This window comes from Talpa occidentalis, unplaced genomic scaffold (assembly GCF_014898055.3).
Source record: "Talpa occidentalis isolate TD23 unplaced genomic scaffold, MPIMG_talOcc4v2.1, whole genome shotgun sequence".
In the NCBI taxonomy this organism is placed as follows: Eukaryota; Metazoa; Chordata; class Mammalia; order Eulipotyphla; family Talpidae; genus Talpa; species Talpa occidentalis.
Window position 1 is genome coordinate 133,619,140 of NW_026555331.1, and position 25,604 is coordinate 133,644,743.

Consider the following 25,604-nt stretch of genomic DNA (forward strand, 5'->3'; position numbering starts at 1 on the left):
TACACCGGCTGGCAAGATGCAAGAGGTCAGATGGAGGGGGAAGTAAGAGTCAGGTAGATGTGAAGTGTTTTATGCCAGAGGTCATCCCAAAGGAACAGATGGCTCACTAAAAAATGTTATGGAGGCGAATGACATAGTCAGATATTTTAGAAATTGGACTGAATTGAAGGCAAGAATAAAGGTAGGGAGACCAAAGAGAGGCTCTTGAATAAATGATAGCAAGAGCCCAAGTCAACATGCTGTCAACAAAGATTTGGAAAGCATGGACAGATTATTGAGGCACTAGCAATTGAATTTAGATGTGGGGATCGAAAGAGAAAAAAATGATGAATGTCCACGTTTCGGCTGAGCCAACTCCAGAAACAGAAGTACCACATATTGGGCCTCCCTGGTGGCACAAGGGGTTAAGCAGAGCACTGTGAAGCTATCTGCAGCCTCTGCAGCATGAGTTCGATCCCGGCCAACCAGGGAACTACCCATATGGTGCAGCAGACCTCTTCTGTCTCGCCCGCTACTCCCCTCAGCAGTGTACTTCAGTAGATCTGCCTGTTCTGCTCCCCATTCTGTCTCTGGTGAATCCTCTCACCTCCTCCCCCCCACCTCTGGCCTGTACCCCAATTCTTGTATGCATAAATAAATCTTTTTTTAAAAAAAAAAGAAGTACCACATACTGACAGGGTATGCAAAGAAAGATAAACATTTCTATTAATATTTTGTATATGTTGAATTTCAGTATCTGTAAGTTACCTAAGTGAAGATATCCAGATAGAAGGAGGACATCTTGACTAGAATCAATGTAGGTAACTAAAAGGTGGCTTCTGTCAACTACAGGATTACTTTTGGTAGCAGCCCTCTGAAGTGGAGAGCTATTTCTTCGTGTTCTATCTCATGGGTTGGCCCTTTGTAAAAGTTTCCTTGAGAATAAACAATGCCATAGGCAATATGAATTACTTACATATTAAATGTAGATCTGTCCCCATCAAAAAAAGTGATTATATTCTACTGTAAAATTCTTGCTCATTCCTGCCATATGGATAAATTCCCAGATCAGATGAATTACCCAAATTGGAATACATCCTAATTTGCATAATATTGACCAGTTGTGATCAATTTACAAGAATGTGTGTTGGATTGGACTTTTTAAAAAAGTGGTTATGAGATGGATGTACATTTTTTTGTTCAGGCCACCACAAGCTACATGATGGAGAGAAAACAAAGCAAAATAACACATGCAATAGCTAAGTGAAGGGTCTGACCTCTCTATAAACAGAAAGAGCCGCCCCATGGAGTGAAAGCAACAAAGCCAGGCTCAGCTTGGTGTAAACTGGCTTTTTGCCTTCTAAAGATTCCACCAACTGAGGGAAAACACCAAAGGTCACTGACTAGGTTGGGGACCTTCTCTGAAAAACTAAGCCATGAAACATTCACAGATAAGTCCAAGAAAAACACTAATGATGAAAATTTAATGTAATCACCAATCTGTCTAATTATGGGGGAAACAGGTCCATCTGTCAGTAAGTCTCATCACAAAAGTGACTAATCGCCTTAAGTCCCCAAACCTGCTCTGTGCCTTCCAGAAATAGTTCCTCCTGCAATTTTAATGAGTTTACAGTAGAAACCAAGACCCTATTCGGAGCCACTTATAATTCTCCTCCCACTGTAAGTGGGATGTGTGCTCAAACAAGGAAGGAGTTCAGATAATACTGAAGCCCACCCAAATCCTACAATGACCAACAAACTGGTTGGGAGCTAAACTTAGAATCAGGTCTGTCTAGTTTGGTCTGATTGCAAAGGTCTTATTAACTAAAGAACTAATGAGTCTTTCCTCTAAACGTTGATTCTGTGGGCTTCACCTAGAATGTAGTTATATGTTGAGGGACGACACAAGTATGAAGACATCTATAACACTGACCCATGTTTAAAAATAATAGTGCATGTTTAAAAATAAAAAAATGAAGCAATCATTTTTATTGATCTTATTTTAATGGAAATGCAAGATGCTACTTTGGAACATAGTTTTTAAATGGCGATGATAGGTTAAATCTTTACACCCCAAAATTATATTCATAGTAAATAGTTTCACATTTGGTTTCCTAGACATCTATCCTATTTAAATGTGAAATAATACAAAGTATAAAAATTTAAAAAATGCAGATTTTGTCTCTATTATTTTGGCAGAGTTACACAAAAAGAAATTTTTTTTTTCACATTCAGATATTAAATTTTTAAAGGTTGTTATGAGAATTTGCCAAATTCAATATGATCTAAATGTTGCCATCTGCCAGCAAAGCTATATTATGGCAAGAAGAAGAAAAACATTAGAACACAGTGAGAATTTCACAAATTTGCTCCAGGTAAAATTTTGCAGTTGCCTAAGCCAAAAGATTTCACATTTTTGCCAACCAAATTCATTTTGCTATTATGCACAGAAAAAATCTGAGCCAGGATTACAAAAGTGTTACTTGTCTGAAAACTGACTAATTTCTCACTTATTTATTTATTTATTTATTTATTTATTTGCCAAACTTGCCACCACTGTGATTTCTTTGGTGGTCTTACATCAATGAAGCCTTTTCTGAGAACAAATTTTAAAATAGGCCAGTCTCCCCATCTTTCAACAATGTCTTTTAATGATATTATGTAGATACTTTTCAAACATTTGCTCTCAGAGCTTATAGTTTTAATTTGGAAAATGTGAAAGTAAATTTAAAAATCCCTGAGACTTATGGGTCACTTATTCCTCCCTTCAAAAAAAAAATTAGGAAACAAATAACATTGTAATATCTTCTAGATAATAGAGTTCCTATACTCACAGTGTATTCTTTAACTATCACAGAGGTTGGTTTCCCCTAAAATTCAAACACATTTTCATCTTTTTTTTTTAACTTGGGGCAGTGCTTCAGATTGCCTCATTGTCATGTTCTCTCTTGGCAAGTATTGGGTTCTAGGTGAAGTCCACAACAAGAACTTCTAGGGGAAAGACTAATTAGTTCTTTAGTAAATACAAAAATCTTCCATGAACAATGGGTAACACTCTGTAAGTTGCCTGACAGTAGTTAATTCTTTGGAAAATCTATTTAAGCATACAAATTCCTTCTAAACAGAAAGGCTTAGAAGCTTTTTATAAAATTGAGTTAATTTAAAAATAATCAGCTTATAATTAATCACATGAAATGAATTAGCATTTCTCTTTGCAACGCGAACACTGAGGAAAGTCACTGTTGTGGATTAATAAAAATGCATTAAGAAAAATGTCACATAGGTACCAAGTTGACAAACCCCCTAACTAAATTATGCAGGAAAGAGAGAAACTCAAACAAAAGGAGAAATTAAAAAGGAGATACTACAACTGATATCACAGAAATAAGAACCATGAGAAAAAATACTATGAAGAGTAACACATCAACAAACTGTAAAACTTCGAAGAAATGGGTAAATTTCTAGAAACATACACTCTACAAAGACTGACTCATGAAGAAATAAAAATCTGATCAGATCTCTAACTAGCAAAGAGATTAAATTAGCAATCACACCCTGCCAACAAAGAAAAGCCTAGAAGAGTTGGCATCATTGGTGAATTCTACTGAAATTTTAAAGAAGAATTAATGATAATCCTTCTCAAACTCTACCCCCAAAGAGGAAGGAACAATTCCAAACACTTTTTAGAAGGCCTGCATTATCTAGAGACCAAAGCCAGACAAAGACATGAAAAAAAGAAATTACAGATCAATATCTTGGCTGTACACAGATACAAAAGACCTCCACAAAAAACTAGCAAAACAAACAGGGCAAAACAAACAGACCAAATGAGATTTATTCCTGTATGTTAAGACTGGTTCAAAATACGCAAATCAATGTGACACCCCATATTAACAGAATGAAGGATAAAAATCACATGATTATCTCAATAAATGCACAAAAAGCATTTGCTAAAATTCAAAGCTTTCACAATGCTGGGTGTAAAAGGAATTTAACTCAATATGAGGAAGGTTATATATGACGAGCCCATAGCAAACAACATATTCAAAAGTGAAAAACAGAAAACTTCCTCAAGATTAAGAACAAGGCAGGGAATGCCCATTCTTACCATTGTTGTTCAAAACAGTACTGGAAGTCCTAGCCAAAGCTACCAGCAGGATTTTAAAAGCATACAAATTGGAGAGAGAGGCAAATTATCTGTTCACAGGTTACATTATCTAGCATGCACAAACACTAACAATTCCATACACACACACACACACACACACACACACACACACACACACACACACAAACCTGTTAAATTCAAATAAATTTTCAGGTTACAAAAATCAACATAAAATATTCAGAAGAGTTCTAAATGCTAACAATGAAAACTGAGTTTATAATAGCATCTAAAAGAATATTTAGGAATAAGCTAATGATTTGAAGGCTTAAGAAATGAAAACAATGTAAACTGATGAAAGAAAATTGACAAGCCACAAAATGGAAGATTTAATATTGTTAACATCAATATGTACCTCTAATATTTGTAGATCAAAAGTGACATAGAAATTTAATGCAATCCCTACCAAAATTCCAAGGTCTTTTTAATTTTCTTTTAAAGATTTATTTTTTATTTATACAATAGCTGGGGTACAGACCACAGGCACGGGAGGGTCAGAGGATTAACCAGAGACAGAGCGGGGAGCAGAACAGGCAGACAGACCGTAAGAACTGCTGAGGGGAGCAGCAGGCACGATGGGAGAGGTCTGCCGCACCATGTGGGAATCTCCCTGGCTGGCCGGGAATTGAACCCACATTGCAGAGGCTGCAGGCAGCTTCACAGTGCTGTGCTCAACCTGCTGTGCCACTGGGGAGGCCTGGTCTTTTTAAATTTTTTACAAAAACTTTTAAGAAAATCTAAAATTCAAATGGAACCACAAAAAATCCTTAATAGGTGAAACAATCTTGAAAAAGAACAAAAAAGCTAGAGGCATTAACACCTCTTGCTTTCAAAAAAATTACTACAAAGTATGAGTAATTAAAACAATTTGCTATTAGAGTAGAAACAGACACCCAGACCAAAGAAATAAAATCAAGAGCAAAAAAATAAAACTACACATGTATGGACAACTTATTTATGACTGAAGAACAAAGAATTCACAATGGAGCAAGGAAAGTCTCATCAACAAAGGTGAGGGAAGCTAACCAGCCACATATAAAAGAATGAAACTAACTAGTCCACTACCTAACATAACACCATTCACAAAAATTAATTCAAAATGGATTGAAGACTTGGATGTAAGGCCTGACATAAAAAACATAGAAGAAAATTTGGGCCACATGTTTAACATTAGCCCTAGAGATGCGTTTGAGGACTCAACTCCAAGGGCAAGGGAATATAAAACAAAAACAATGGGAATACATCAAACTACAAAGCTTCTGCACAGTGAAAGAAACTTGCATCCAAATGAAAAGACGAAATACAACCTGTAAAATCTTTACCTTAAGATCTGGCAAAAGAATGTTTCCAAATATTTAGCAAATTCTTACAAAGAGCTTATATTTTCTGTGTTCAGGATGTCAGTTTCATATAGTTCAAATAATATCTAATACTTTAAAAAAAGTGACATCCGACTGAATGGAAGAAGATATTTGCACATCATAACATCCCACAGGGGGTTAATATTCCAAAATACCAAGAAATCATAAAATGCACCAGTACAAAACCACCTGATTAAAACACGGGCAGAGGATTTGAATAGATAATTCTCTAAAGAAGACAAACAGATGGTCAAAAGGAACATGAAAAGATGTTCATCATCTCTTATTAGAGAAATGCAAATCAAAGCAACAAGATATTACCTCACACCTATGAGAATGGCTCTTGTCACAAAGATAAGAAACAAGTGTTGGGTAAGATGTGGGGAGAAGGGGACCCTCATACACTGTTGGTAGGAATGTGAATTGGTGCAGCTATTATGAAAATCTGTGTGGATATTCCTCAAAAAACTAAAAACAGGAATTTCATATGATCCAATTATCTCACCTGTGGGTACTTAACTGAAAAGTATAAAAGCACTGATTTGAAGAGATCTAAGCACCCCCACCTGATAATATGGCTATTAGCTATAAAACAGAGATTCTGAGAACATGGGGCATTGGAGCCTTGTACACTTTTGGTGGGAAGATAAGAAGGTGCATTCACTATGGAAAACGATTAGGAAGGCTTTTCAAGAAATTAGAAAATAGGGCCTCCCTGGTGGCACAAAGGGTTAAGTCTCAGCACTATGAAGCTATCCGGAGCCACTGCAACACTAGTTTGATGCCTGGCCAGGGAGCCTACACAGAGCAGACCTCTCGTCTCGCCCACTGCTCCCCTCAGCAGTGTATTTCAGTAGATCTGCCTGTTCTGCTCCCCACTCTGTCTCTGGTGAATCCTCTTACTGGCTCCCCTACCTCTGGCCTGCACCCCTAGCTCTGGTATATATAAATAATAAATAAAAAAAAAAGAAATTAGAAAATAGAACTATCATATGATCCATTGGTCCCACTGCTGGGTATATATCTAAAAAGATCTGCCAATTAGGATCTCAAAGAGATGTTGGTATTTCCTTGAAGGTCTTACACCAAGTAAAATTAGCTAGTCCTAGAAAGACATACAGTACATAATTCCACTTACATGAAGTAACTGAAATTGTCAAACTCATAGAAACAGAGTTGAATGGTGATTGCCAGGGACTGTGGAGAGGATGAAATTAGGAGCTGTGGTTCAACAAGTACTAAATTCCAGTTAGATAAGATGATTACGTTCTAGACAGCTGTTGAACAACATTTTGCCTATAGTCTACAGTACTTCATCGTGCACTGAAAATTTGTTAAATCTTGCAAGTCAATTTCATCTTACTACAACCACTGGACTCACTTCATAGTTACCAAGTGCCAAGCTGAACAAAGTATCTCCATGACAGTATATTTCCATAAAAACATACAGTATGGAAACTACCCAAAAATGAGATACATGAATGGGGATATAAAAATTAAACTAAATTACAATATATTGTGTTGTTATTTTGCTATGGCTAAAAATTTTATTTTTAAGCATTTAGTTTTTTTTTTTTTTTTAGATTTATTTATTTATTTATTTATATAAGCACTGGGAACAGTCAGAAGCTCAGGAAGGTGAGAGAATTCACCAGAGCCAGAGTGGGGAGCAAAAGAGGCAGAAGGACCAAAGTACACTGCTGAGGGGAGCAGTGGGCACAGCAGGAGAGGTCTGCGTGCCATGTGGGACCCTCGCCAGTGGCCGAGGATCAAACGGGCGCTGCAGAGGTTGAGGGCAGCTTTGCAACCCAGTGCTCAACCGCTGTGCCACTAGGTGAGGTCCTTTGCTATGGCTAAATTTAAAAGTACAAATAAAGGAAAGAGTATGCTATTAAACCAGGTATGAAGCCTTCACTAAGCTAAACTGGTCTTGAGATATAATTCTGATGTCTGCCATATTTTCATGTACAGAGCATGAGATTGTGTGGCATTTTTGATGTCTAATCTGCTTAGCTCTCCAGGTCACCAAGGACACCTGAATGCAATGATTTACAGAAACAACTTTCTGAGAACACAGTAAGGATCTGGAAGGGTTCCAAAATACTTTTGCAAATGGTTTCAAACCTCCTTATATATGAAACAATCCCAACAATAAAAGGCTGTTCTGGATTTAGTACTATCTTTTCTTTGGCCAATACACACGGTAATTGTAACAGGAGTCCCCAGCTACACTTTAATTCCACAGCTCCAGTGCATGACTCAGTTGAGTGCCCTGCACACAGTGTAGCAACACGGTATAAACACGGACGACACGGGCGCAGTCACCATTCATGAGTGCAGAATTCTTGGATGCACAGAGTCGTGAACCTCTGACAGCTGCATTTTGCTGGAGCAGACATAAATCTTCAGTGACACCAACAGAGAAACAAAACGAATGCTGACAGGAAATATATGACAACCAAAGAATGCTCCTCCTTTCTACCTGCCACTAGGGCATTATTCATGTTGAAAACAACCTCCTTTTTTTTTTTTTTTTTTAAATCTTAAATTTTATTTTTATATTCCCCCATACAATTGCAAACGCCCCATTCTGACCCCAATCCTTCCCCTCCCGCCCCCCACCCCCCAAAAAGTGTCTCTGGTTCATAGTTTTTTGTTGATTTTGATTTTCACTTTCTTATATTCATTTTCCTGGTCCCTTACCTCCTTTTGATTGAAAATAAAGCTCCAATCTTTAAATAGAACATGGTTATGGATTCTTACCAAACAAGTGTTACGTGTCAGTAAGAAAACACGAAAGCTAAAAATCTCAGCCGGGACAAGGGAGACAAAAGCACTTTTCACCATGTAAAGTAATGTTCTTTCATGTTCTTGAGAGCATGCAATCCTTCATCAAGTGTGAGCCCCTTCCTGGAAATTCTAGATTTAAAGAAGGTAGAAAAATGAGTATATCAGTAAAGAAATTGAGAACAAGCACACAAAGCAAAGATGAAAAGAAAAAAAATATTGAGTATATAGGTAGCGTTAAAAGCCAACCAATGGCTGAGGAGTGTTCCTTCATATATTAGCCCAGATCACTCACAAGATAATTCTAGATGTAGGCACCACTGTCTCCATTTATCAATGGGGAAAAAAAGATTTGTTATTAATCATGCTAACATGGCTAAGGTGTGGCTCTGTTCTGTCTGAATCTTTCTCTTAAAACCACAGTGCCCTAATAAACTTTCACTTCAGTAACACTAAAATTAACACTTTAAAATCTTAAACTTCTGAGTAATTTAAAAATCCAACTACCTTAACACTCATTTCCATTGTATTTCTACTTTTATTTAAAGACTTCATTTTTGCATAGAAGAACTGGGGTGCAGGGGCGTGAGAGGATTCACCAGAGACAGAGTGGGGAGCAGAACAGGCAGCTCTACTGAAATACACTGCTGAGGGGAGTAGCAGGCAAGACAGGAGAGGTCTGCTGTGCCATATGTAGTTTAGTTCCCAGCCAGGGATCAAACTCAGACCTTCGTGGTGGGCCTTTGCAGTGATAGTGCTGAGACTTAACCCCTAGGCCAACAGGGAGGCCCTGTATTTCTATTTTCAAATACTACAGATTCTAAAATTCTAGTCATTTCTGAAAATACTAACACATTACCAAATTACATCAAATGCCTTTCAATTAGATTTCTTAAAATACCTTCCCGACTTATAATAGCATTCCTCTTCATTTGCTGATTGTTCTAAGGATTCTGGCATATCCTTTCCATGTGCTACCGCCATTCTCTTCACACTAATGTTCAAATACTCTAAAAAGCAAACATTTTAATTAGATCACTAAGCATTGATGAGCCTTGTTACTGTGGCTGAGGTAGACTGGAACCAGGAGGTATAACATAAAGTCCTTTCATCACTGAGCTTCCAATTTACACGAACCATCTGTTCATATAAATCCAAGCAGGAAGAGCAAAGATGGCAGCTACAGAAGGCACCATTTTATTTTATTTTTTTTAATTTTTTTTTTTTTAAAGAGGCACGTATTTTATTTATTTATTTATTTGTTTGTTTGTTTATACATGCACTGGGTACAGTCAGAAACGCGGGAGGGTGAGAGAATTCACCAGAGCCAGAGCGGGGAGCAGAGCAGGCAGAAGGACCGAAGTACACTGCTGAGGGGAGCAGCGGGCGGCAGGAGAGGTCTGCGCGCCAAGTGGGACCCTCCTCCGGTGGCTGGGGAGCAGCCGGGGATCGAACCTGCGCCGCAGAGGCCGCAGGCAGCTTCACAACCCAGCGCTCAACCGCTGCGCCACTGGGGAGGCCCAGAGAAGGCACCATTTTAAAAAGGACTTGATTTTTAGGAAAGTGTTCAGGAGTTTCTGGCTACATGGGGCTTCTCTCAAGAAGGTTAAATGCGGGCATGTGACATGACAAGGAATTTGCTAACCGAAAGAGAACTACAAAAGCACCTATATAACAAAGGAATTTTGTCCCTTTATCTTTTCTCTTCCTCCCAACCTCACTCTACCCAAAAATGGTAGAAAGAATCTGTGAGCAGACAAAATTATCAGTGTGGAAAGAATAGATTACAGCATCCTTTTCTCTCCTATAGATTTCTGTGAGCTGGAAGGAAAGGAAAACTCTCTCCTTTGAATGGGCATATTTTGATTTAAATTGCTCTAACAGTTTTAACACCTGAAGTGGACAAGCTATGGGTTTTGCCAAGTTACCTTCAAAAGGTATAAAAACAAGATTCTGGAATAAGTGTTTGAATAGAACTGGGGTAGAAATGAAGTTGTTTCTTCATTTTGCCAAACTGATCCCTTTCAATAAATTAGTTACATAAATTCTAAGGAATAACGATGAAAGCATCTCCAGAAGGTGGCTTTGAAAAAGTCTCCAATTTTAAGGAGCAATTATTTATAAGCTATAAATCTCTCATAAAGATGCAGGTAACCATAATTATATAAACTTAGTTCCAACTACTATCACTGCTGTTTTTCAAGAGTGTTCTGCAGCCAGCATTTGAATCTAACCCATCATATTTTCTCTTTAATTCAAATGCCACTAATTATGAGGATCAGATTAGCCTCCCTTATTTGAAAATAAATTCTCAATGATGATTGTAAGTTCTGCCTTTGTCTCCTTTTGTTTCATTTTGTTCTGCACCAGTATCATCTGTCTTACAGAAATGTTACTTTTGATTAATTTACCTATATAGAGGAAGCAATCTCATGTTTGAAAAGATGGAACTTTTGTGATGTTTTAGTGTTTTCTCTTTGGTTCATTAAAATCAGACACTTTTTGATAGATCATTTAAAAATGAAATATATTCCATGTCTAGTCTGCAAGAGTAGCTGGCTAATGAATTATACTTCAAAGCTAATTCTGACATTAATGAAACTAAGATGTTTTTAAAAAGTATGGTTTGTTTCTATTGGTTTATAGGCAGTCCGTATTTAATCACTCTCAAGCCCCTGTCCCAATCGCTTGCCATTCTGGTTAGCTTTCCATCTGTAGCTGCACTAGTCTTTTCAATAGTTTATTACAATTGTGCTTCAGAATTTAATGGGTACTGAAATGGGTACTGAAACCAATACTTCACATCATTTTCATAAGGCAGAAGAATGTTCTGTCCTAACACTGGTAAATGAATTTCTTTAATGATACAACTCATTAGATTTTCTTATTGCTCCATGTCTTTCTATTTTATTACATTCTAGGGAGTGGGGAACAGGAAGGACAGGTCTTCCAATTTAAAAAACAACTCTATGGGGTGAAAGAGCTACATAGGACATGGCAAAAAAAAAAGTGGTACTCATTGTGTTAGTGAAATTTTTTTGGCGGTAATGGCATTTAACATGATATTTGACAAAATTTTAAGTGTTCAGTAAAGTACTGTGAATTGTAGGCACAAGGATGGAAGACAGATCTCTAGAACTCATTCAACCTGTGTAGTTGAAACTATACCCACTGAATAGCGACCCTCCCACCCCCCATATCCTTCTTCCCACAGTCCCTGGTTAGTTCTTAACAACCAATCTCCTTGCTTTTATTTCCCAGGATCGGTCCATAGGGTATTATTAGTTCTCGCGTTTTTAGGCACTTAAAGCATAAAGCCTGCTCATCATCTGTAAGGAAAGCGTTTTAAGGATCACTATGTATCTGGACTATACTGAATACTCTCTTTTCCCCTTAGCTTGTCACTTCTCCTTCTACCCCTTCATTTCCTTTCAGGGATGTTATTAAGCAGAGGGACTAATGCTAAAATAGTGGGATGTAGGGAAATAGTGAAAAGCTATAAAAAAGCAGCCAGAAAGTTTCTGCACTTTAGTCAGAGAACAAAACTTCTCCAAGGTCGCTGAGACTCCGAAGGAAAACCCACAGTTAGTTTTATCCAAAACTAAAAAATAGTTTATTCACCTTTCCTTCTCTATATTAAAAAAATTAAAAACCAAACTTTAATAGATTATCTCATTACCACGCTTTCTAACCAGACTTGTCCACAAATACCACTCCTAAGGCCCCAGATTTGAAATTCTAAGTGACAAACCAACCTCACATGTGGTTTCCACCTAATTGCTGGCAGGAAATCTGAACTACAGGAATGAAATAGGCAATAGCTAGAAATCTTGATTAAACTGATTGGAAATATGGACTAAATAAGGCACTTTAATTAGTATTAGACAGAAGGATGAATTGATCTCCAACAAAGCACAAACTGTTGAAGCAATAAAATTTAGAAAACGTGTCTGAGGCATAATTCACGATGATGATGGAGGAGATGAATCTCTTTCCTGTTGTGCAAGATGAATTCGAAATAAAAGCAATCCCACTGCTGAAAAGCTGCAGTTGGTCAGCATTCAGGAGGTAAAGTTTAAAGGGAATCTGACCCAGCTCACAATGATACAAATCTTTAATTCATTTTAAAAGTCAACTTGCTATTTATAAGAAACAAGGTAAAGCTTTAGCCAAAGTTCCTTGTGATAAGAGTAATAAAAAGAGTACTGGGGGCTTATTTAATAGTTCCTCTCTACCTTCTAGCATTTTAAATCATTTAATTGCCCATGAACATGTCCTTTATTATCAAAATCTCTTCATGAGTACATTAAAATATATTAGAAATTAACCAAGAGACATTCTATGAAAATTTCACGATTAATAAGAGTCAGTGTTAATATAGCAATTTATAGAAAAGGTAATTTGCTTAGCCAAATATTTAAGTATTGATTATAAGTATGAAATATTATAAGCCAAATATTTAAGTATCGATTATATGAGTGAAAAAAGCCAGATATGAAAGACTATTGTATGATTTCATTGATATAAGTGCAGAAAAAATAAGATTATAGAGTTAGAAAGCATGAGTGGTTTCATGGAACTGAGAATAGGAATAGATTGCAAATGGGTATGAGACAAATTTTGGAAGTGATGTGCTTTGAAACTGAATTGTGATGATAGTGATACAAGTTTGTATAAGTTCACTAGACATCACCTAAATTGCAATGGAAGAATTTTATGCCATATAAGTTCTACCTCAATACATCTTTCTAAGACAACTGTAGAAAATACCAGGGCACCGTGCTTCCTCAAGAGCTCATAGACTCTTCTGGGGCGGTGTTTGCATCCTCCCCAAAATTCATATGCTGAGGCCCTCATCTCTAAAATGATGGTATTTGGAGGTGTGGCTGTTGGGGGATAACTGGGTTTGGAGATGGTCATGGTGGAGCCTGTGTGGTGTGACTGGTGTCCTTGCAAGAGACATGAGGCAGGTCTTCCCTCATTATAATGATACAACAGGAAGCCTGAGGAGACAACAACTACTCGGAGTCATTGCCTCATCTTCTATAGTATGACAACCCTGTACACACCTGAGTCTGGACAAGGATCTGAGTTTAGGATTCCCACAAGTTCCTGTTTTTGCACTTAGAACTGAACCCAGAAAAAGTTAGTGCCTCTGTCCCGACTGCCTTATGCACTGGGTGTCTGCCACCTGCCTCTAGCTCAGGCTTACTGCCTGTTCCCCGATAGCCAGGCAAGTTTTATTTGAATTCCTCAAGCCAGCTGTCTTGTTTCTACCAAAGACTGACATTTCCCAAGTTTGAATCAGTTAAAGGAAACACCTTCCAAACTTTAACTTATACCCAGAATCTGAAACATAATACAGCCAGTGAAGAACACTTTACCATCTCTGATTACTGCACAATAGTCAATGCCTGGTGCTCTAAGTCCAGTTCAGTCATTAAAGGATTCAAAGTTAAGACCAGAACCATGGAATCCACCTCACCGTCAGCAGAGCTATAATACAGAGCAGTGTAACTGCTGGTGGGAATGCAGACTGGTGCAACGGTCCAACCACCACGGAAAGCTGTGTGGAGGTTTCTCAAACTACTAAAAATGGAGCTTCCATATGACCCAGCAATTCCACTCCTTGGAATCAACCCAAAGGAAACAAAAACATTAATTCAAAAGGATATCTGCACCCCTATGTTCACTGCAGCACTATTTACAATAGGTAAGCTATGAAAACAACTCAAATGCTCAAAAATAGATGACTAGATCAAGAAGATGTGGTATATATACATATTGGAATACTATTCAGCAATCAAAAAAGATAAACTGCCACTTGCAGTAATATGGATGGAGCTGGAAGGGATTATGCTCAGTGAAATAAGGCAGAGGAAAAGAAAAAATATTGGATGGCTTCACTCATAGGAGGAATGTAGAGGAACCAAATAAGGGACCAGGAAAAAAATAATTATAATAAATCAAAAACAAATTAACAGGCAACTATTAATCAGAGACACTCTACAGGGGAGGGGGAGGGAAAGGGATCAAAGGGGAGGGAATATGTTCTTGCACAAGGGACTATGGTGATGGTGCAGGGGTGAACTGGTGATGGAAATTTTGCAGGGACTACACCTGCAAAGAGAAAGAATGCATTGTACAAAAAGAAGACTGATGTAAAGTATACATAAAATTAAAAAAAATACTGAGCAGAGCAAAAAGCTCTTAGTACAATTCTAATAAGTGAAATAACATTACTCTGTACCTTTTCAATAACCATGATATCACATGCTTCTTTATAAATGACTAACATTTTATTGTCTAATAATCAGTGTCACATTTGCATGTTGGGTGTTGTTTGTGCTACACAGGGATCCTGCTACACTTCTAATGATAACATTTTTACCCAGAAAAGTGCACACAGATTTCACCATGGTTGAGATGATGCCAGTCAAATAACAATTTCAGAGTGCAAGCACATACAACTCTGCAATTAAAGAGAGCACCTTTCTTTGGGAGGAAAATAAAAACACATTTTTTTTCAACTGACTTACTGTGGCCTTGAAGCTTCCGCCTGGTCTGTCTGCAGTTTTTCTCCTCCTTCTACTTCCATTGTACAGTAAACAATTCGGTTGGGAGCCACTGATTTCAGACCTTGCACTTCCATTATGACAATCTAAAGAGAGAAAAGTTTACAATGACAAGTCAAGCTGACAGCATTTAGCTACATATAGTGACAGCAGCAGCAAGTACAATTGTAAAGACCAATTGATGAAATTATCTGGTAACATCAATAGTATTTTATCTATTTTATAATTCACCACTATTCATACAGTGTAAAGTAAATAACATTTTGAGGAAATCTGGCATAACTATTTCCTGCCAGCTATTAAAGTAAGGTTAAAGTCTCTACATATAAGCCCTAGTAAATTTAGTGACATTTAAATTTAGATCCTTAAATTGTGGCAAGTGTGTATGAAATAAAGCAGAATTACAAATGAAAAGTCAGTGGGTGTGCTAAAAGAAGCATACACTGAGTTACACATGAAGTGCTGTGACGATATTTCTGAGAGATATTGTCAACATCAAACCCATTCGTTGGTATCAATATGTGATACTGTCCAAAATTTTCTATAGTTATGTGCTAAATGATCCTTTTTTTGATGTAACATTCACTTACATTGCTGTTTGTGGTTTAAAATGATAGGATCTAGGGGCCTCCCTGGTGGGGCAAGGGGTTAAGCACCACACTATGAAGCAATTCGTAGCCTCTGCAGCACGAGTTCAATCCCCTGCCAGGGAGCAACCCACATGGCACAGCAGACCTCTCCTGACTTGCCCGCTGCTCCCCTCAGCAGTGTATTTCAGCCAGTCTGCCTGCTCTGTTCCCCCACTCTGTCACTGGTCAATCCTCTCATCCCCCATATCTCTGGCCTTTACCCCAGCTCTTGTATGCATAAATAAATAAATCTTTAAAAAAAATAAAATGATAGGCTCTCCCCCTTCAGGTATTGTTATCACACCACGCCCACCACAACACCCACAGTCCACACCACAGTCCATTGTACTTTCTGCCCCTTTGCTTGCCCCCCTTTGCTTCCTCTTCCCCTCTGTAGCCTCAGTTCTACAGAAAGCTTTCTAGGGTTATTTCTTAGTTTAGCTTTATCTGATCCTTCATCTGGTTTCTCTATATTCCACACATAAATGACAGTATCCCTTATTTGTCTTTCTCCTAACTTACTGTGCTTAGCGATTTATGACTGTTTATGAAAGAATTTGAGAAAATTGAACTATTAAATTTTAAACTTACTGAAAATTTTAACCTAGTAAAAACAGAATTTTAAAAAACATTTATGGAATAACTTTCTTTATGGCCATTGTATATATATTTTTTAATTTTATTTTTATATTCCCCATACAATTGCAACCCCCTTATTTTGACCCCAATTCCTCCTTTCCCCACAATCCCCCATAATGTGTCTCTGGTTCATATTTGTTTGTTGATTTTGATTTTTTCTTTCTTATAGTTATTCTTTTTCCTGGTCCCTTATTTAAGTTTTCTAGATTCCTGCTATGAGTGAGACCATCTGGTATTTTTTTTTTCTTTCTGGCTTATTTGCTGAGCATGATCCCTTCCAGCACCATCCATGTTGCTGCAAATTGCATGTGTTTATCTTTTTTGAATGCTGAGTAATATTCCATGGTGTATATGGACCACATCTTCTTGATCCAGTCATCTATTTTTGGGCATTTGGGTTGTTTCCAAAGCTTAGCTATTGTAAATAGTGCTGCTATAAACATAGGGGTGCAGGTGCTCTTTGGAATTAATGTTTCTGTGTCATTTGGGTAAATACCTAGGAGTGGAATTGCTGGATCATGCCATTGTATATTTTATTACCAAACCAAATATAGAAAACAGTGGGAGTGCAAACTGGTCCAACCACTATCGAGAGCTGTGTGGAGATTTCTTGACCTACTAAACATAGTGCTTCCATATGATCCGGCAATGCCACTCCTAGGTATTTACCCAAAGGACACAGAAACATCAGTTCCAAAGAGCACCTGCACCCCTATGTTTATAGCAGCACTGTTTACAATAGCTAAGCTTTGGAAACAGCCCAAATGCCCAAAAATAGATGACTGGATCAAGAAGATGTGGTACATATACCCCATGGAATATTACTCAGCATTCAAAAAAGATAAACACATGCAATTTGCAGCAACATGGATGGCGCTGGAAGGGATCATGCTCAGCGAAATAAGCCAGAAAGAAAGAGAAAAATACCGGATGGTCTCACTCATAGCAGGAATCTAGAAAACTTAAATAAGGGACCAGGAAAATGAATTAACTATAAGAAAGTGAAAATCAAAATCAACAAAAAACTATGAACCAGAGACACTCTATGGGGGTTAGGGGGCGGGGAGGGGAGGGATTGGGGTCAAAATAAGGGGGTTGCAATTGTATGGGGAATATAAAAATAAAATTTATTTTAAAAAATATAGAAAACATTAACTTGCCATTGAACATGTTGATACTGAACAAACTGATGGAAGGATAACTTTCTTATCCATTAAAGTCATGTCCTAATTTAAGGCAGTACACAGGATGGGTATAAAGATTGTTATTAACTTATCTATAATTTGTAGGGGGAAGGAAAAATTTTTTCCAGCTGTGTTTCTTGTGCTTGTATAAAAGGCAGCCCATCCTATGTTAACCTAACATTCTTGTTGGATATACACATAAAATAAGGATATCATTTGTCAGTCTTTTTCCACCAAAAATTTCATCATGATGTTCTCCTAAATTCTCAAAATTTAATTTCTAACACATATTTACTAGGATTTTATATATGCACATTTCTTTCATCCATGTTGTATTAAACAAGATTATTAACATTCATGCTATGTAGCTATTAAAATAACCACCACGCAGCTTCTACTTCATTTATTGGTTATTTTATATTTTAAACTTCCTACTTTTTCATAGAATTGTGATCTGAATCTTGAGACTGAGTCTCAAAGAAACAAACCAATTAAAAAAGGACTATTCTTCCAGCTCTGGTACAATATTAGGGTTATGGTTTAAGTACAAATACACACTGTTTTTGCCTTTTTTTGTTCATAAAAACATTTGGAAAACTAATCACTAAAAGTAAAGGTCAAATTCAAAGCCATTTTCCTTATTGGCCAGGGATTTTGTCATCTTTTCAAAATGCAATACATATCAACATATTAACAAAAATACAGATTTAACTGAAAACAGACTAAGAAAATTAATGTGAAGTTAATAATGTCTTTCACAGCTGTTATAATACTCAAGGAAGGTGGCGTGAAACACTAAATCTTGCTTAAGGAAAATAAGCAAAAGCAGTTATGCACTTTAAATAAATCAAGTTTGTAGGTAATACTGAAATTCACTAGAACCTTATTCAAATAAAACTAACCAGAGTTTGAGAAAAATGAAATATGTCACCCTAGCCATGAAAAGCCAGCTCACGTGGGCTCACCACCATGATTCTAATGATGGCTTTATTCTGTGATAAAATTATTTGATGGTCAGTTAACATGCACAAGACAACAGGACTGTGTAGCACAGGGCGAGGCCAGACAGTGATAGCATCGGTCCCCATAGGGGACTGTGGTGCCAGCATTGTGTGTCCTCCTGTGGTGTGTTTAGTAGCCAAGGTGCAACAGATAAGAAAGGAAGCATCTGCTTGACACTCTTTCTGTCACCTCTGCTACAAGCTACTGTAAACAGGCCCTCCAAGAATACACAAGTTGTGAAACTCCACTCTGCTCCTCAAAACAATGCTCCCATCTGTGCAGGGAATGTCTCATCCTGCAGAACTGCTGCTTTCAAAAGATGGAACAACTTCTGTTGTGAATCCATACATAGAAACAGAACAACATAGTTCTACAGACTTGGTGTCTGAAAAGAAGCGAAAAGAAAACACAGCTAGCTTGGACCTTTAACTAACTTAATTTTAGCTGTTTCAACCAATTCCCAGCAAAACTGATCATGGAACTACAAAAATAAAAAGTGACCTGCTTTGGCTTCTTGTTCCAAATCTCCTTGTGACAGATGTGATAAAGACCACACAGAATGGGCAAACTTATCCTAGAAACACAGAGGGGCGGTCTGTTAAAAAAACATGAAACGAGACAATATGCTCCTCAATAGTGTGTTGCCGACAGAGTTAAGGGGCACTGGCATGTGTGCAGGTTGTGAGAAAACCAAGCTGGGCATGTGGTGAAGAGGGGAACACAGACACCAGACACAGAGGCAGGCAGGGCGGCTGCCAGCTTCTCAGTAATGAAAACACTCAGCATCCAAATCTACTGCGCCCAGGACACCAACACCATCACTGTTCCCACTCAGACGATTAGCTTCCCTAGGAACACATGTGTTCCTAGAATTAGTTGAATATTTAATTTTAACATGCCACGAATGACTTAGTGTTTTGTGCACTAGGTTGTCTCTGGCTTTATTATTCTCTCTGAAGGAGTCATGATTGGAGAGACCTAATGTGGCTAACTGCTGCTTTTGATATCATCAAAGTCCCTAATTCAATAAATATTTATGGAGTCAATTGCATGCCAAGCACTGTTTAAGGCTCTTTTGATACGTCAGTAAACAAAAAGAACAAAACAAACAAAAAAAGAGTTTATCTCCCTACAGCATCAATTCTAAGCCGAGAAAGTCAGATAATGAATAACAAACATAGTAGGGTCTGCATTATATGTTAGGTGATAACAGCTGTGGCAAAAACTGGGGGCTTGGTAAGGGACTAGGATTGGTTGGAGAAGGGAGGAGAGGTAGCATTTTCAGAAAGATAAAATTTGACCAGCTTTCCAAATTTGTCCTGTTCCCTTCAGTGTAGACTTCAGATATTGGAAAAGACTTTTTTTTCCTTCACTGGACCAACGCAAATCTGACTGATACCAAGACCCTGAAATTGGCTTGACTGGGTATTGTAGGCTTGGTGCTGGGAAGCAACATCTGAGTAACAGGCTAGGGACAATCATTCAGTATATCTGGACTAAGGTCACAGGTCCTGGCTCTACAGAAGAATCTGGTCTGTTCTCCACGGCGCCCTACACGCAATCACTGTGTGTAGTTTGTGATCTTATTTTGTTGCTGAACACATAACTTCTACTTAACAGAATGTGGCTACCAGGGAACAGAATCATAGTTTGCTATGGCAGGAAAATATCTGTCTCCGATGGGCACAGCAAGGGAGGACATCACAACAATCTCCTAAACATGGGATTTTTTCTTACTCTGCAAAATGAAGTTTTAACTCATTATCCTCCTAATACCGTTAACAGCCCTGTTAATGAAGTACAAAATTACAATTCATAGTTTCACTTCAACACTGACTCACAAGTGTAATTTTGTTTTCAAAGGAGAAAAACAGCATTCGTCAGAAGCTAATTATTACAATTGTTTAAGACTGCTAAATAGAGGAAAATGTCTTGAACTGTTTCTGTTCTGAATGTTTAGAGATAATGGTAGATACGTAACAAAAATAATTTGCCTCACAAATTACTTTTAGCATTGAATTTAAATGTCAAACTTATTAGAAAAAAGTTATACTTGATGTTGTTCCTACACAAACTTAATGGGGGGGGGGTATAGCAGGGAGAAGGGGAAGGATTTAGCATTTCAAATTTAAATTGAAATCTTTGAAATGCCTAAGACTCCAGGTACTTTTCTTTAGTAATCAGCAAACTCAGATACCATGAAACCAGGAGAGGTAACAAAGGAAGGAACTACAAACTTGAAAGCAATTGTTGAGGGAGCTCTGAATCTAAGTTTGATGTTATCAGTGTCTGTTGGTTGTCGTATATAAGCCTGTAGACACTTAGCTGGAGTGGCCCACATAGAGAGATTAGCAGATACTGAATGTAATCGTGAAAAGTATCAACAGGTTGATGCTGTCACCAGTCAGTATCACTATCTAGCTGATATATATAAAAAGCTATCAAAGTCTGAAAGTCTCAGTCAACACAACTTTTAAAGCCTGTCATTTTATAAAACATTGACTGTACCTATAATGGAATGTAAGACTTGAAAGGAAGAATTCGCAACTCATCATCAATAGGCACATGACACAGTGCAGTATAGTTGCTTTATGTGATTTCTTTCTACCTAGAAAGATGATCTCATAGGTGACATATTAACAGATGAAGGAAAAAGCAAATAAGCAAAAGTCTGAAAGTCATTCCCAAATTTCAGAAAATTCAATTCAATAAAACATTGAAATCCTATTCCACGCAAGTCATTTTGGTACTTGCTTTATCAATAAGTTACACTTGCCGAGTAGACACAAAGACCTGCCTCAAAACTATCATAATTTGATTACTTAACCCTAATCCTGCTGTGATGTTTACAAGGAAATCTGCATTGATTTGCATTCACAGTCTGGTTGTCTAGCAATAGCAAAACATATTTAAGTTCCTCAAAATATATTACATTGCTTTACATCTGAGCATTTGCCAGGAAGGTCAGCAGGAGTGATTCTGCAGCCTCACTTCTGCCGTCAGAGAGCAGCTGGGAGACGCACTTACCTCGAGGGTGAATGACAGCACCACGTCGGACTTGGACAGCTGAATCTCATTCTCATCTCCGATGTCCAAAAATGCAGAATTCTGTGAACGTTTTAATTTTTGTAATTTAAATTCTGGGCCACCTCTTGAAACTGGAAGGCTTTCCAAATTGGCCATGAGCAGGTTTACTGAGGACCGCAGCTCTTCTATGTACATTGTCTCCATTTCTTTGGCTACAAATCTGGGGAATTTTCTTTCCTGGGAAATAAGTTTTAAAATACCAATGTTACACAAGTCACATTTCACTATTTGATAATTATATTATGTATCTACTTCCCCAGCTTAGAAATCTATATTTTGGGTCTATATTTTGCATATAACTGATACCTTACTCTTTAGATTTTAAAAGCTGGAGCGTTTGGCAATTTTGATTCTACCAAAAGTTACTTTATGTACCTGAGGATAATTATGATATAAAATATACAAATTTCATACTAACCTCATTTTTAAAAAAAAATATTTTATTTATGCATACAAGAACTGGGAAGCAGGCCAGAAGTGTGGGGGGGGGTAAGAGGATTCACCAGAGAGAGTGGGGAGCAGAACAGGTGGATCTACTGAAATACACTGCTGAGGCAAGACAGGAGAAGTCTGATGCGCCACGTAGGTTAGCTCCCCAGCCAGGGATAGAACTCATGGCACAGTGGCTGGCGATAGCTTGATAGTGCTGAGACTTTAACCCCTGGGCCATCAGGGGTTAAAACTTATTTTTGATAAGGTATTTGCTTAAGAGAAAAATGGAAAACATTAAAGTATGTAGTTTTAGTGTATAGATGAAGGTAGCATATGGATGAATGAATGCTTGGGGTAATGAAATGCTTGGGCTAACTGGTCTATAAGAAAAATGCTCAGTATAATCTGCTTTGCTTATTAAGAAACAAACATCTTAATATCTTTCTACCCACAGATGCATGTTGCTAGAAGGGTAATTTTTTTTTATTAATAAGCCTTCAAAGCTAAAAAAAAGCTAATATTAAATAGCAATATGGTCTTATTTCTATAATTAATTTTTATGCCATACCAATGTGCCAAGATCCCTTACAGCCATAAATTCAGCTTTTTTAGTAAAGTTTTCAAAATACTTAAATTTAAAAAGTTCTTAGTAAGAAGGAGAGTTAACAATATCAATTTTGAGGTTTCTGAATTACATGAGCATTGCCATTCAATTCTTACATCTTGGTAATCAGATTTCTGTTTCTTCCACTCAACTTAAAGCACTTTCCAAATATTGAGATGCATATAGTGAGCTATTGCCAAATTGCCTTTAGAGAAGATTACAAACATTTATATTTCCATAAACAGCAAATGAGGTTTCCTCAAATTCTTGGCTTTTTCATTTATCTTGGACAACCTGGTGTTTAGCTCCTATACATCCAGCTTTACAACTTCAGGTGTAGCATCATAATATGAGCATTGCACAAAGGTGCTGGGGATGAAAGCCTCAAGCAGCCATCTTCCAAATGATCACCCAATGCCCTGAATATTGTTTTCTTTGGTATCCTCAAAACATAACCTAAGCAAGCCACATCTCCAGTGTGAAAACACTCCGATGCTGTTGTCCACCTGCAGCCTCCCTGACCCATCTCACAGTTCACACCCAGGTCAGAAAGGAACACCTGTCACCACCTCCTGAGTCAGCCCAGAGTCCAGATTACCTGCTTTTCTTCCCCTCCCAGATATAACCCTCAAATTTTTCAAATATTCTTCACCTGTAACTGATATTAAAATGTACTATCACAGAGTGATTACATATCTACAATCATAATTAACTTTACCAAGAAACATTCTTTGGTATCTTTTTTTAACATTTTGCTATTGTTTTAATAAAAATTTCCAAAATACAGTTTGCTCTGCTATGGAAAGCAAAATATCTGATTTGGTAGGTTATATTTGGAGTCTGGAATTTTCAAAAACTTTTTGATTTATTAAATGAATGATGATAGCATTCACAGATCCCAAAATCAACCTGTCACCCCAAATAGAAATGTTTTATTTTTGGATAGCAGGGGACTATCCAAATAGTAACTTTGCATCCTCAGGAAAAACAGGTAGTTACTCAATTACAAGATACCTTGGTCTCCTTTGGGGAGAAAGATGTTTAGGGGTGTTTTCCAATATATGCACATAATAATATATGCAAAATAAACAATAAAAATAGATTTTTACATTGGTGAATTTTAAAACCTGTCACTGTGAATTTTAATAGGCACCCAGGACTCAGAAATATGAGGGAACATTTCTATTTGGTGTGATATGGTTAATTTTTGGGTCTATGAATGTGATCATCATTAATTTAATAAATTGGAAAGTCTTTGGTCCTCGAGGGGTGAAGGCTGTTTAAGGACCATCTAAGGAAATATCTTTAGTTCAACTGATTAATGATTTAGATAGAGAAGTTACATGTTACTTTATAGAATTTTCTCTGGAAAGATGCAAATAATGTATGTCTAGTGTGTCTGGTAACATAATCAATAACTATAGTTTAAATCCTTATTGGAAACTAACCACTTTTATATGTAATCCATGAATCTTATTTTAACTTTACCTAAAAACAACTGGTTTTCAAATGCTCTCTGGACTAATTTTCATAGCTAATTAGCTTGCTCATTAATTAGGCATTGAATGAAATATTTATTATGTTTATTTTGTATCTGAGTCCTAATTTTGTCTTTTAAAAATATTTTAGCAAAGCAAAAGGCAAATAAATCACATGTTGGAAAATTTGGATATACCATTTTTTAATATAAAATTTAAAGCCCTATTTAGTGGAAAGCAGCATTAGTGTATTTAAAAAATTCTATATTTATCATTAATTTAAAATGCTTCATTCCTTATTTTTCATGGAGGATACCAGGAATGCGAAAATTAACTGTTTTCTCTACATTTTCAAACTTTTCAGGCAACAGACTATACTACAAATTTTTTCTGTCTGGGAGGAAAAATAAAGCAGCTGTTTTACAGCTTAAAGATTTATTGATAGTATTTCATCAACTTTATTTAGCCTGCTTGTGTTGCCTCTTTCTTGGAAACAGAGCAAATTGTACATAGACAGGTACATGTATAAAATTTGTTGTTTTAAATTAGGAGTGAATCAGAAATTGGGTTATTCTCTAATTTAGCTGTGAATCACTCCTATAAAACATGGTTTAAATGTTCTAATTCAGCCTTCTGTACAGCACAGCTCCCTAGTAGCTCAGCTATGCACCAAATCACACGACCCAAATATAGTCATTCTTTCTTAAGTGCTATTCACCTTCAATCCACGATCTTGTGCTCATACCACTGGCTGCTTCTCCATGCTGACCCCTGTTCTCTCTGCCCCTCTTGCCCTCCAATCTTGTTTCAGTGTTGCCCTATCATAACACCGTGAACCCACAGAGCAGATGATATAGTGAATTTATTTACTGTATCCTCCTGTTTCACCTTCTCTTTTTTATTGTCTAAACATATGCACATGTCTATACAGATATATATTTAGATTGATATATACACACACATATAAACATACATAAAATCATATCTATATTGTATCTATTATACATTTGTATCTCTATCCAGAGAAGCAGGTCCAGTAGAAGATTATGTATCTATTTTGGTTGTGTTTCTCTAGAGAATCCTGATAAATAAAGGGGTCAGCATGTGTATATCAGGGGAAACCACCTATGGCCAGGAGAATAACTAGGGCAGAGACACCATGATAGGAAGAACAAGGAAGCCACTGTAGCTGGAAAGGACTGAGCAAGGATGAAGCTTAATGAAGGATTAGGTCAGAGGAGCAGCAAAGACCAGATCACGCAGGACTTTTCAGGCTATGATACAAATTTCTGTTTTACTCATAGTAATATGGGGAACAAAAGCAGGGTTTTCAGCAGAAAATTACTGGCTATTGTGTTGATGGGGCACAGGGAGAGAGCTGGGAAACTAGCCAAAGGGACAGAAGCATTATCCTGTTGAGATACAATGATGGCAGACCAGAGTGGGAGAAGGAAGGTGGTGACAACTATCAGATTCTAAAAACTCTTTGAACAGAGTTACAAATAGATTTCCTGGTGAATTTGGCATGAGGTATGCAAAAAGAGGAGAGTCAAGGATTATTCCAAGTTTTCTGGACTGAGAACTGGAAATACATAGCTAAGACCTGGCCCACCCTAACCACTACCATCCCCGCTCTTGATTTCACTTTCTGTTTTTTTTTTTTTTTTAAATAGCAAATGATC

The 25,604-nt window shown here is 37.3% G+C and overlaps 1 protein-coding gene across 2 annotated transcripts in view; it reads right to left on the reverse strand.

Moving 5' to 3' along the window:
• The window catches only part of CADPS2 (calcium dependent secretion activator 2), a 410,328-nt gene that overhangs the window by 224,131 nt on the left and 160,593 nt on the right, over positions 1–25,604 (reverse strand). For both annotated transcript variants that reach the window (XM_037512374.1, XM_037512392.2), the window contains exons 5-6: positions 21,349–21,585; positions 14,832–14,953 (exon numbers count right to left, since the gene is read on the reverse strand). In XM_037512374.1, the coding sequence (XP_037368271.1) occupies positions 14,832–14,953; positions 21,349–21,585 (359 nt within the window). The remainder of the gene's footprint in view (positions 1–14,831; positions 14,954–21,348; positions 21,586–25,604) is intronic.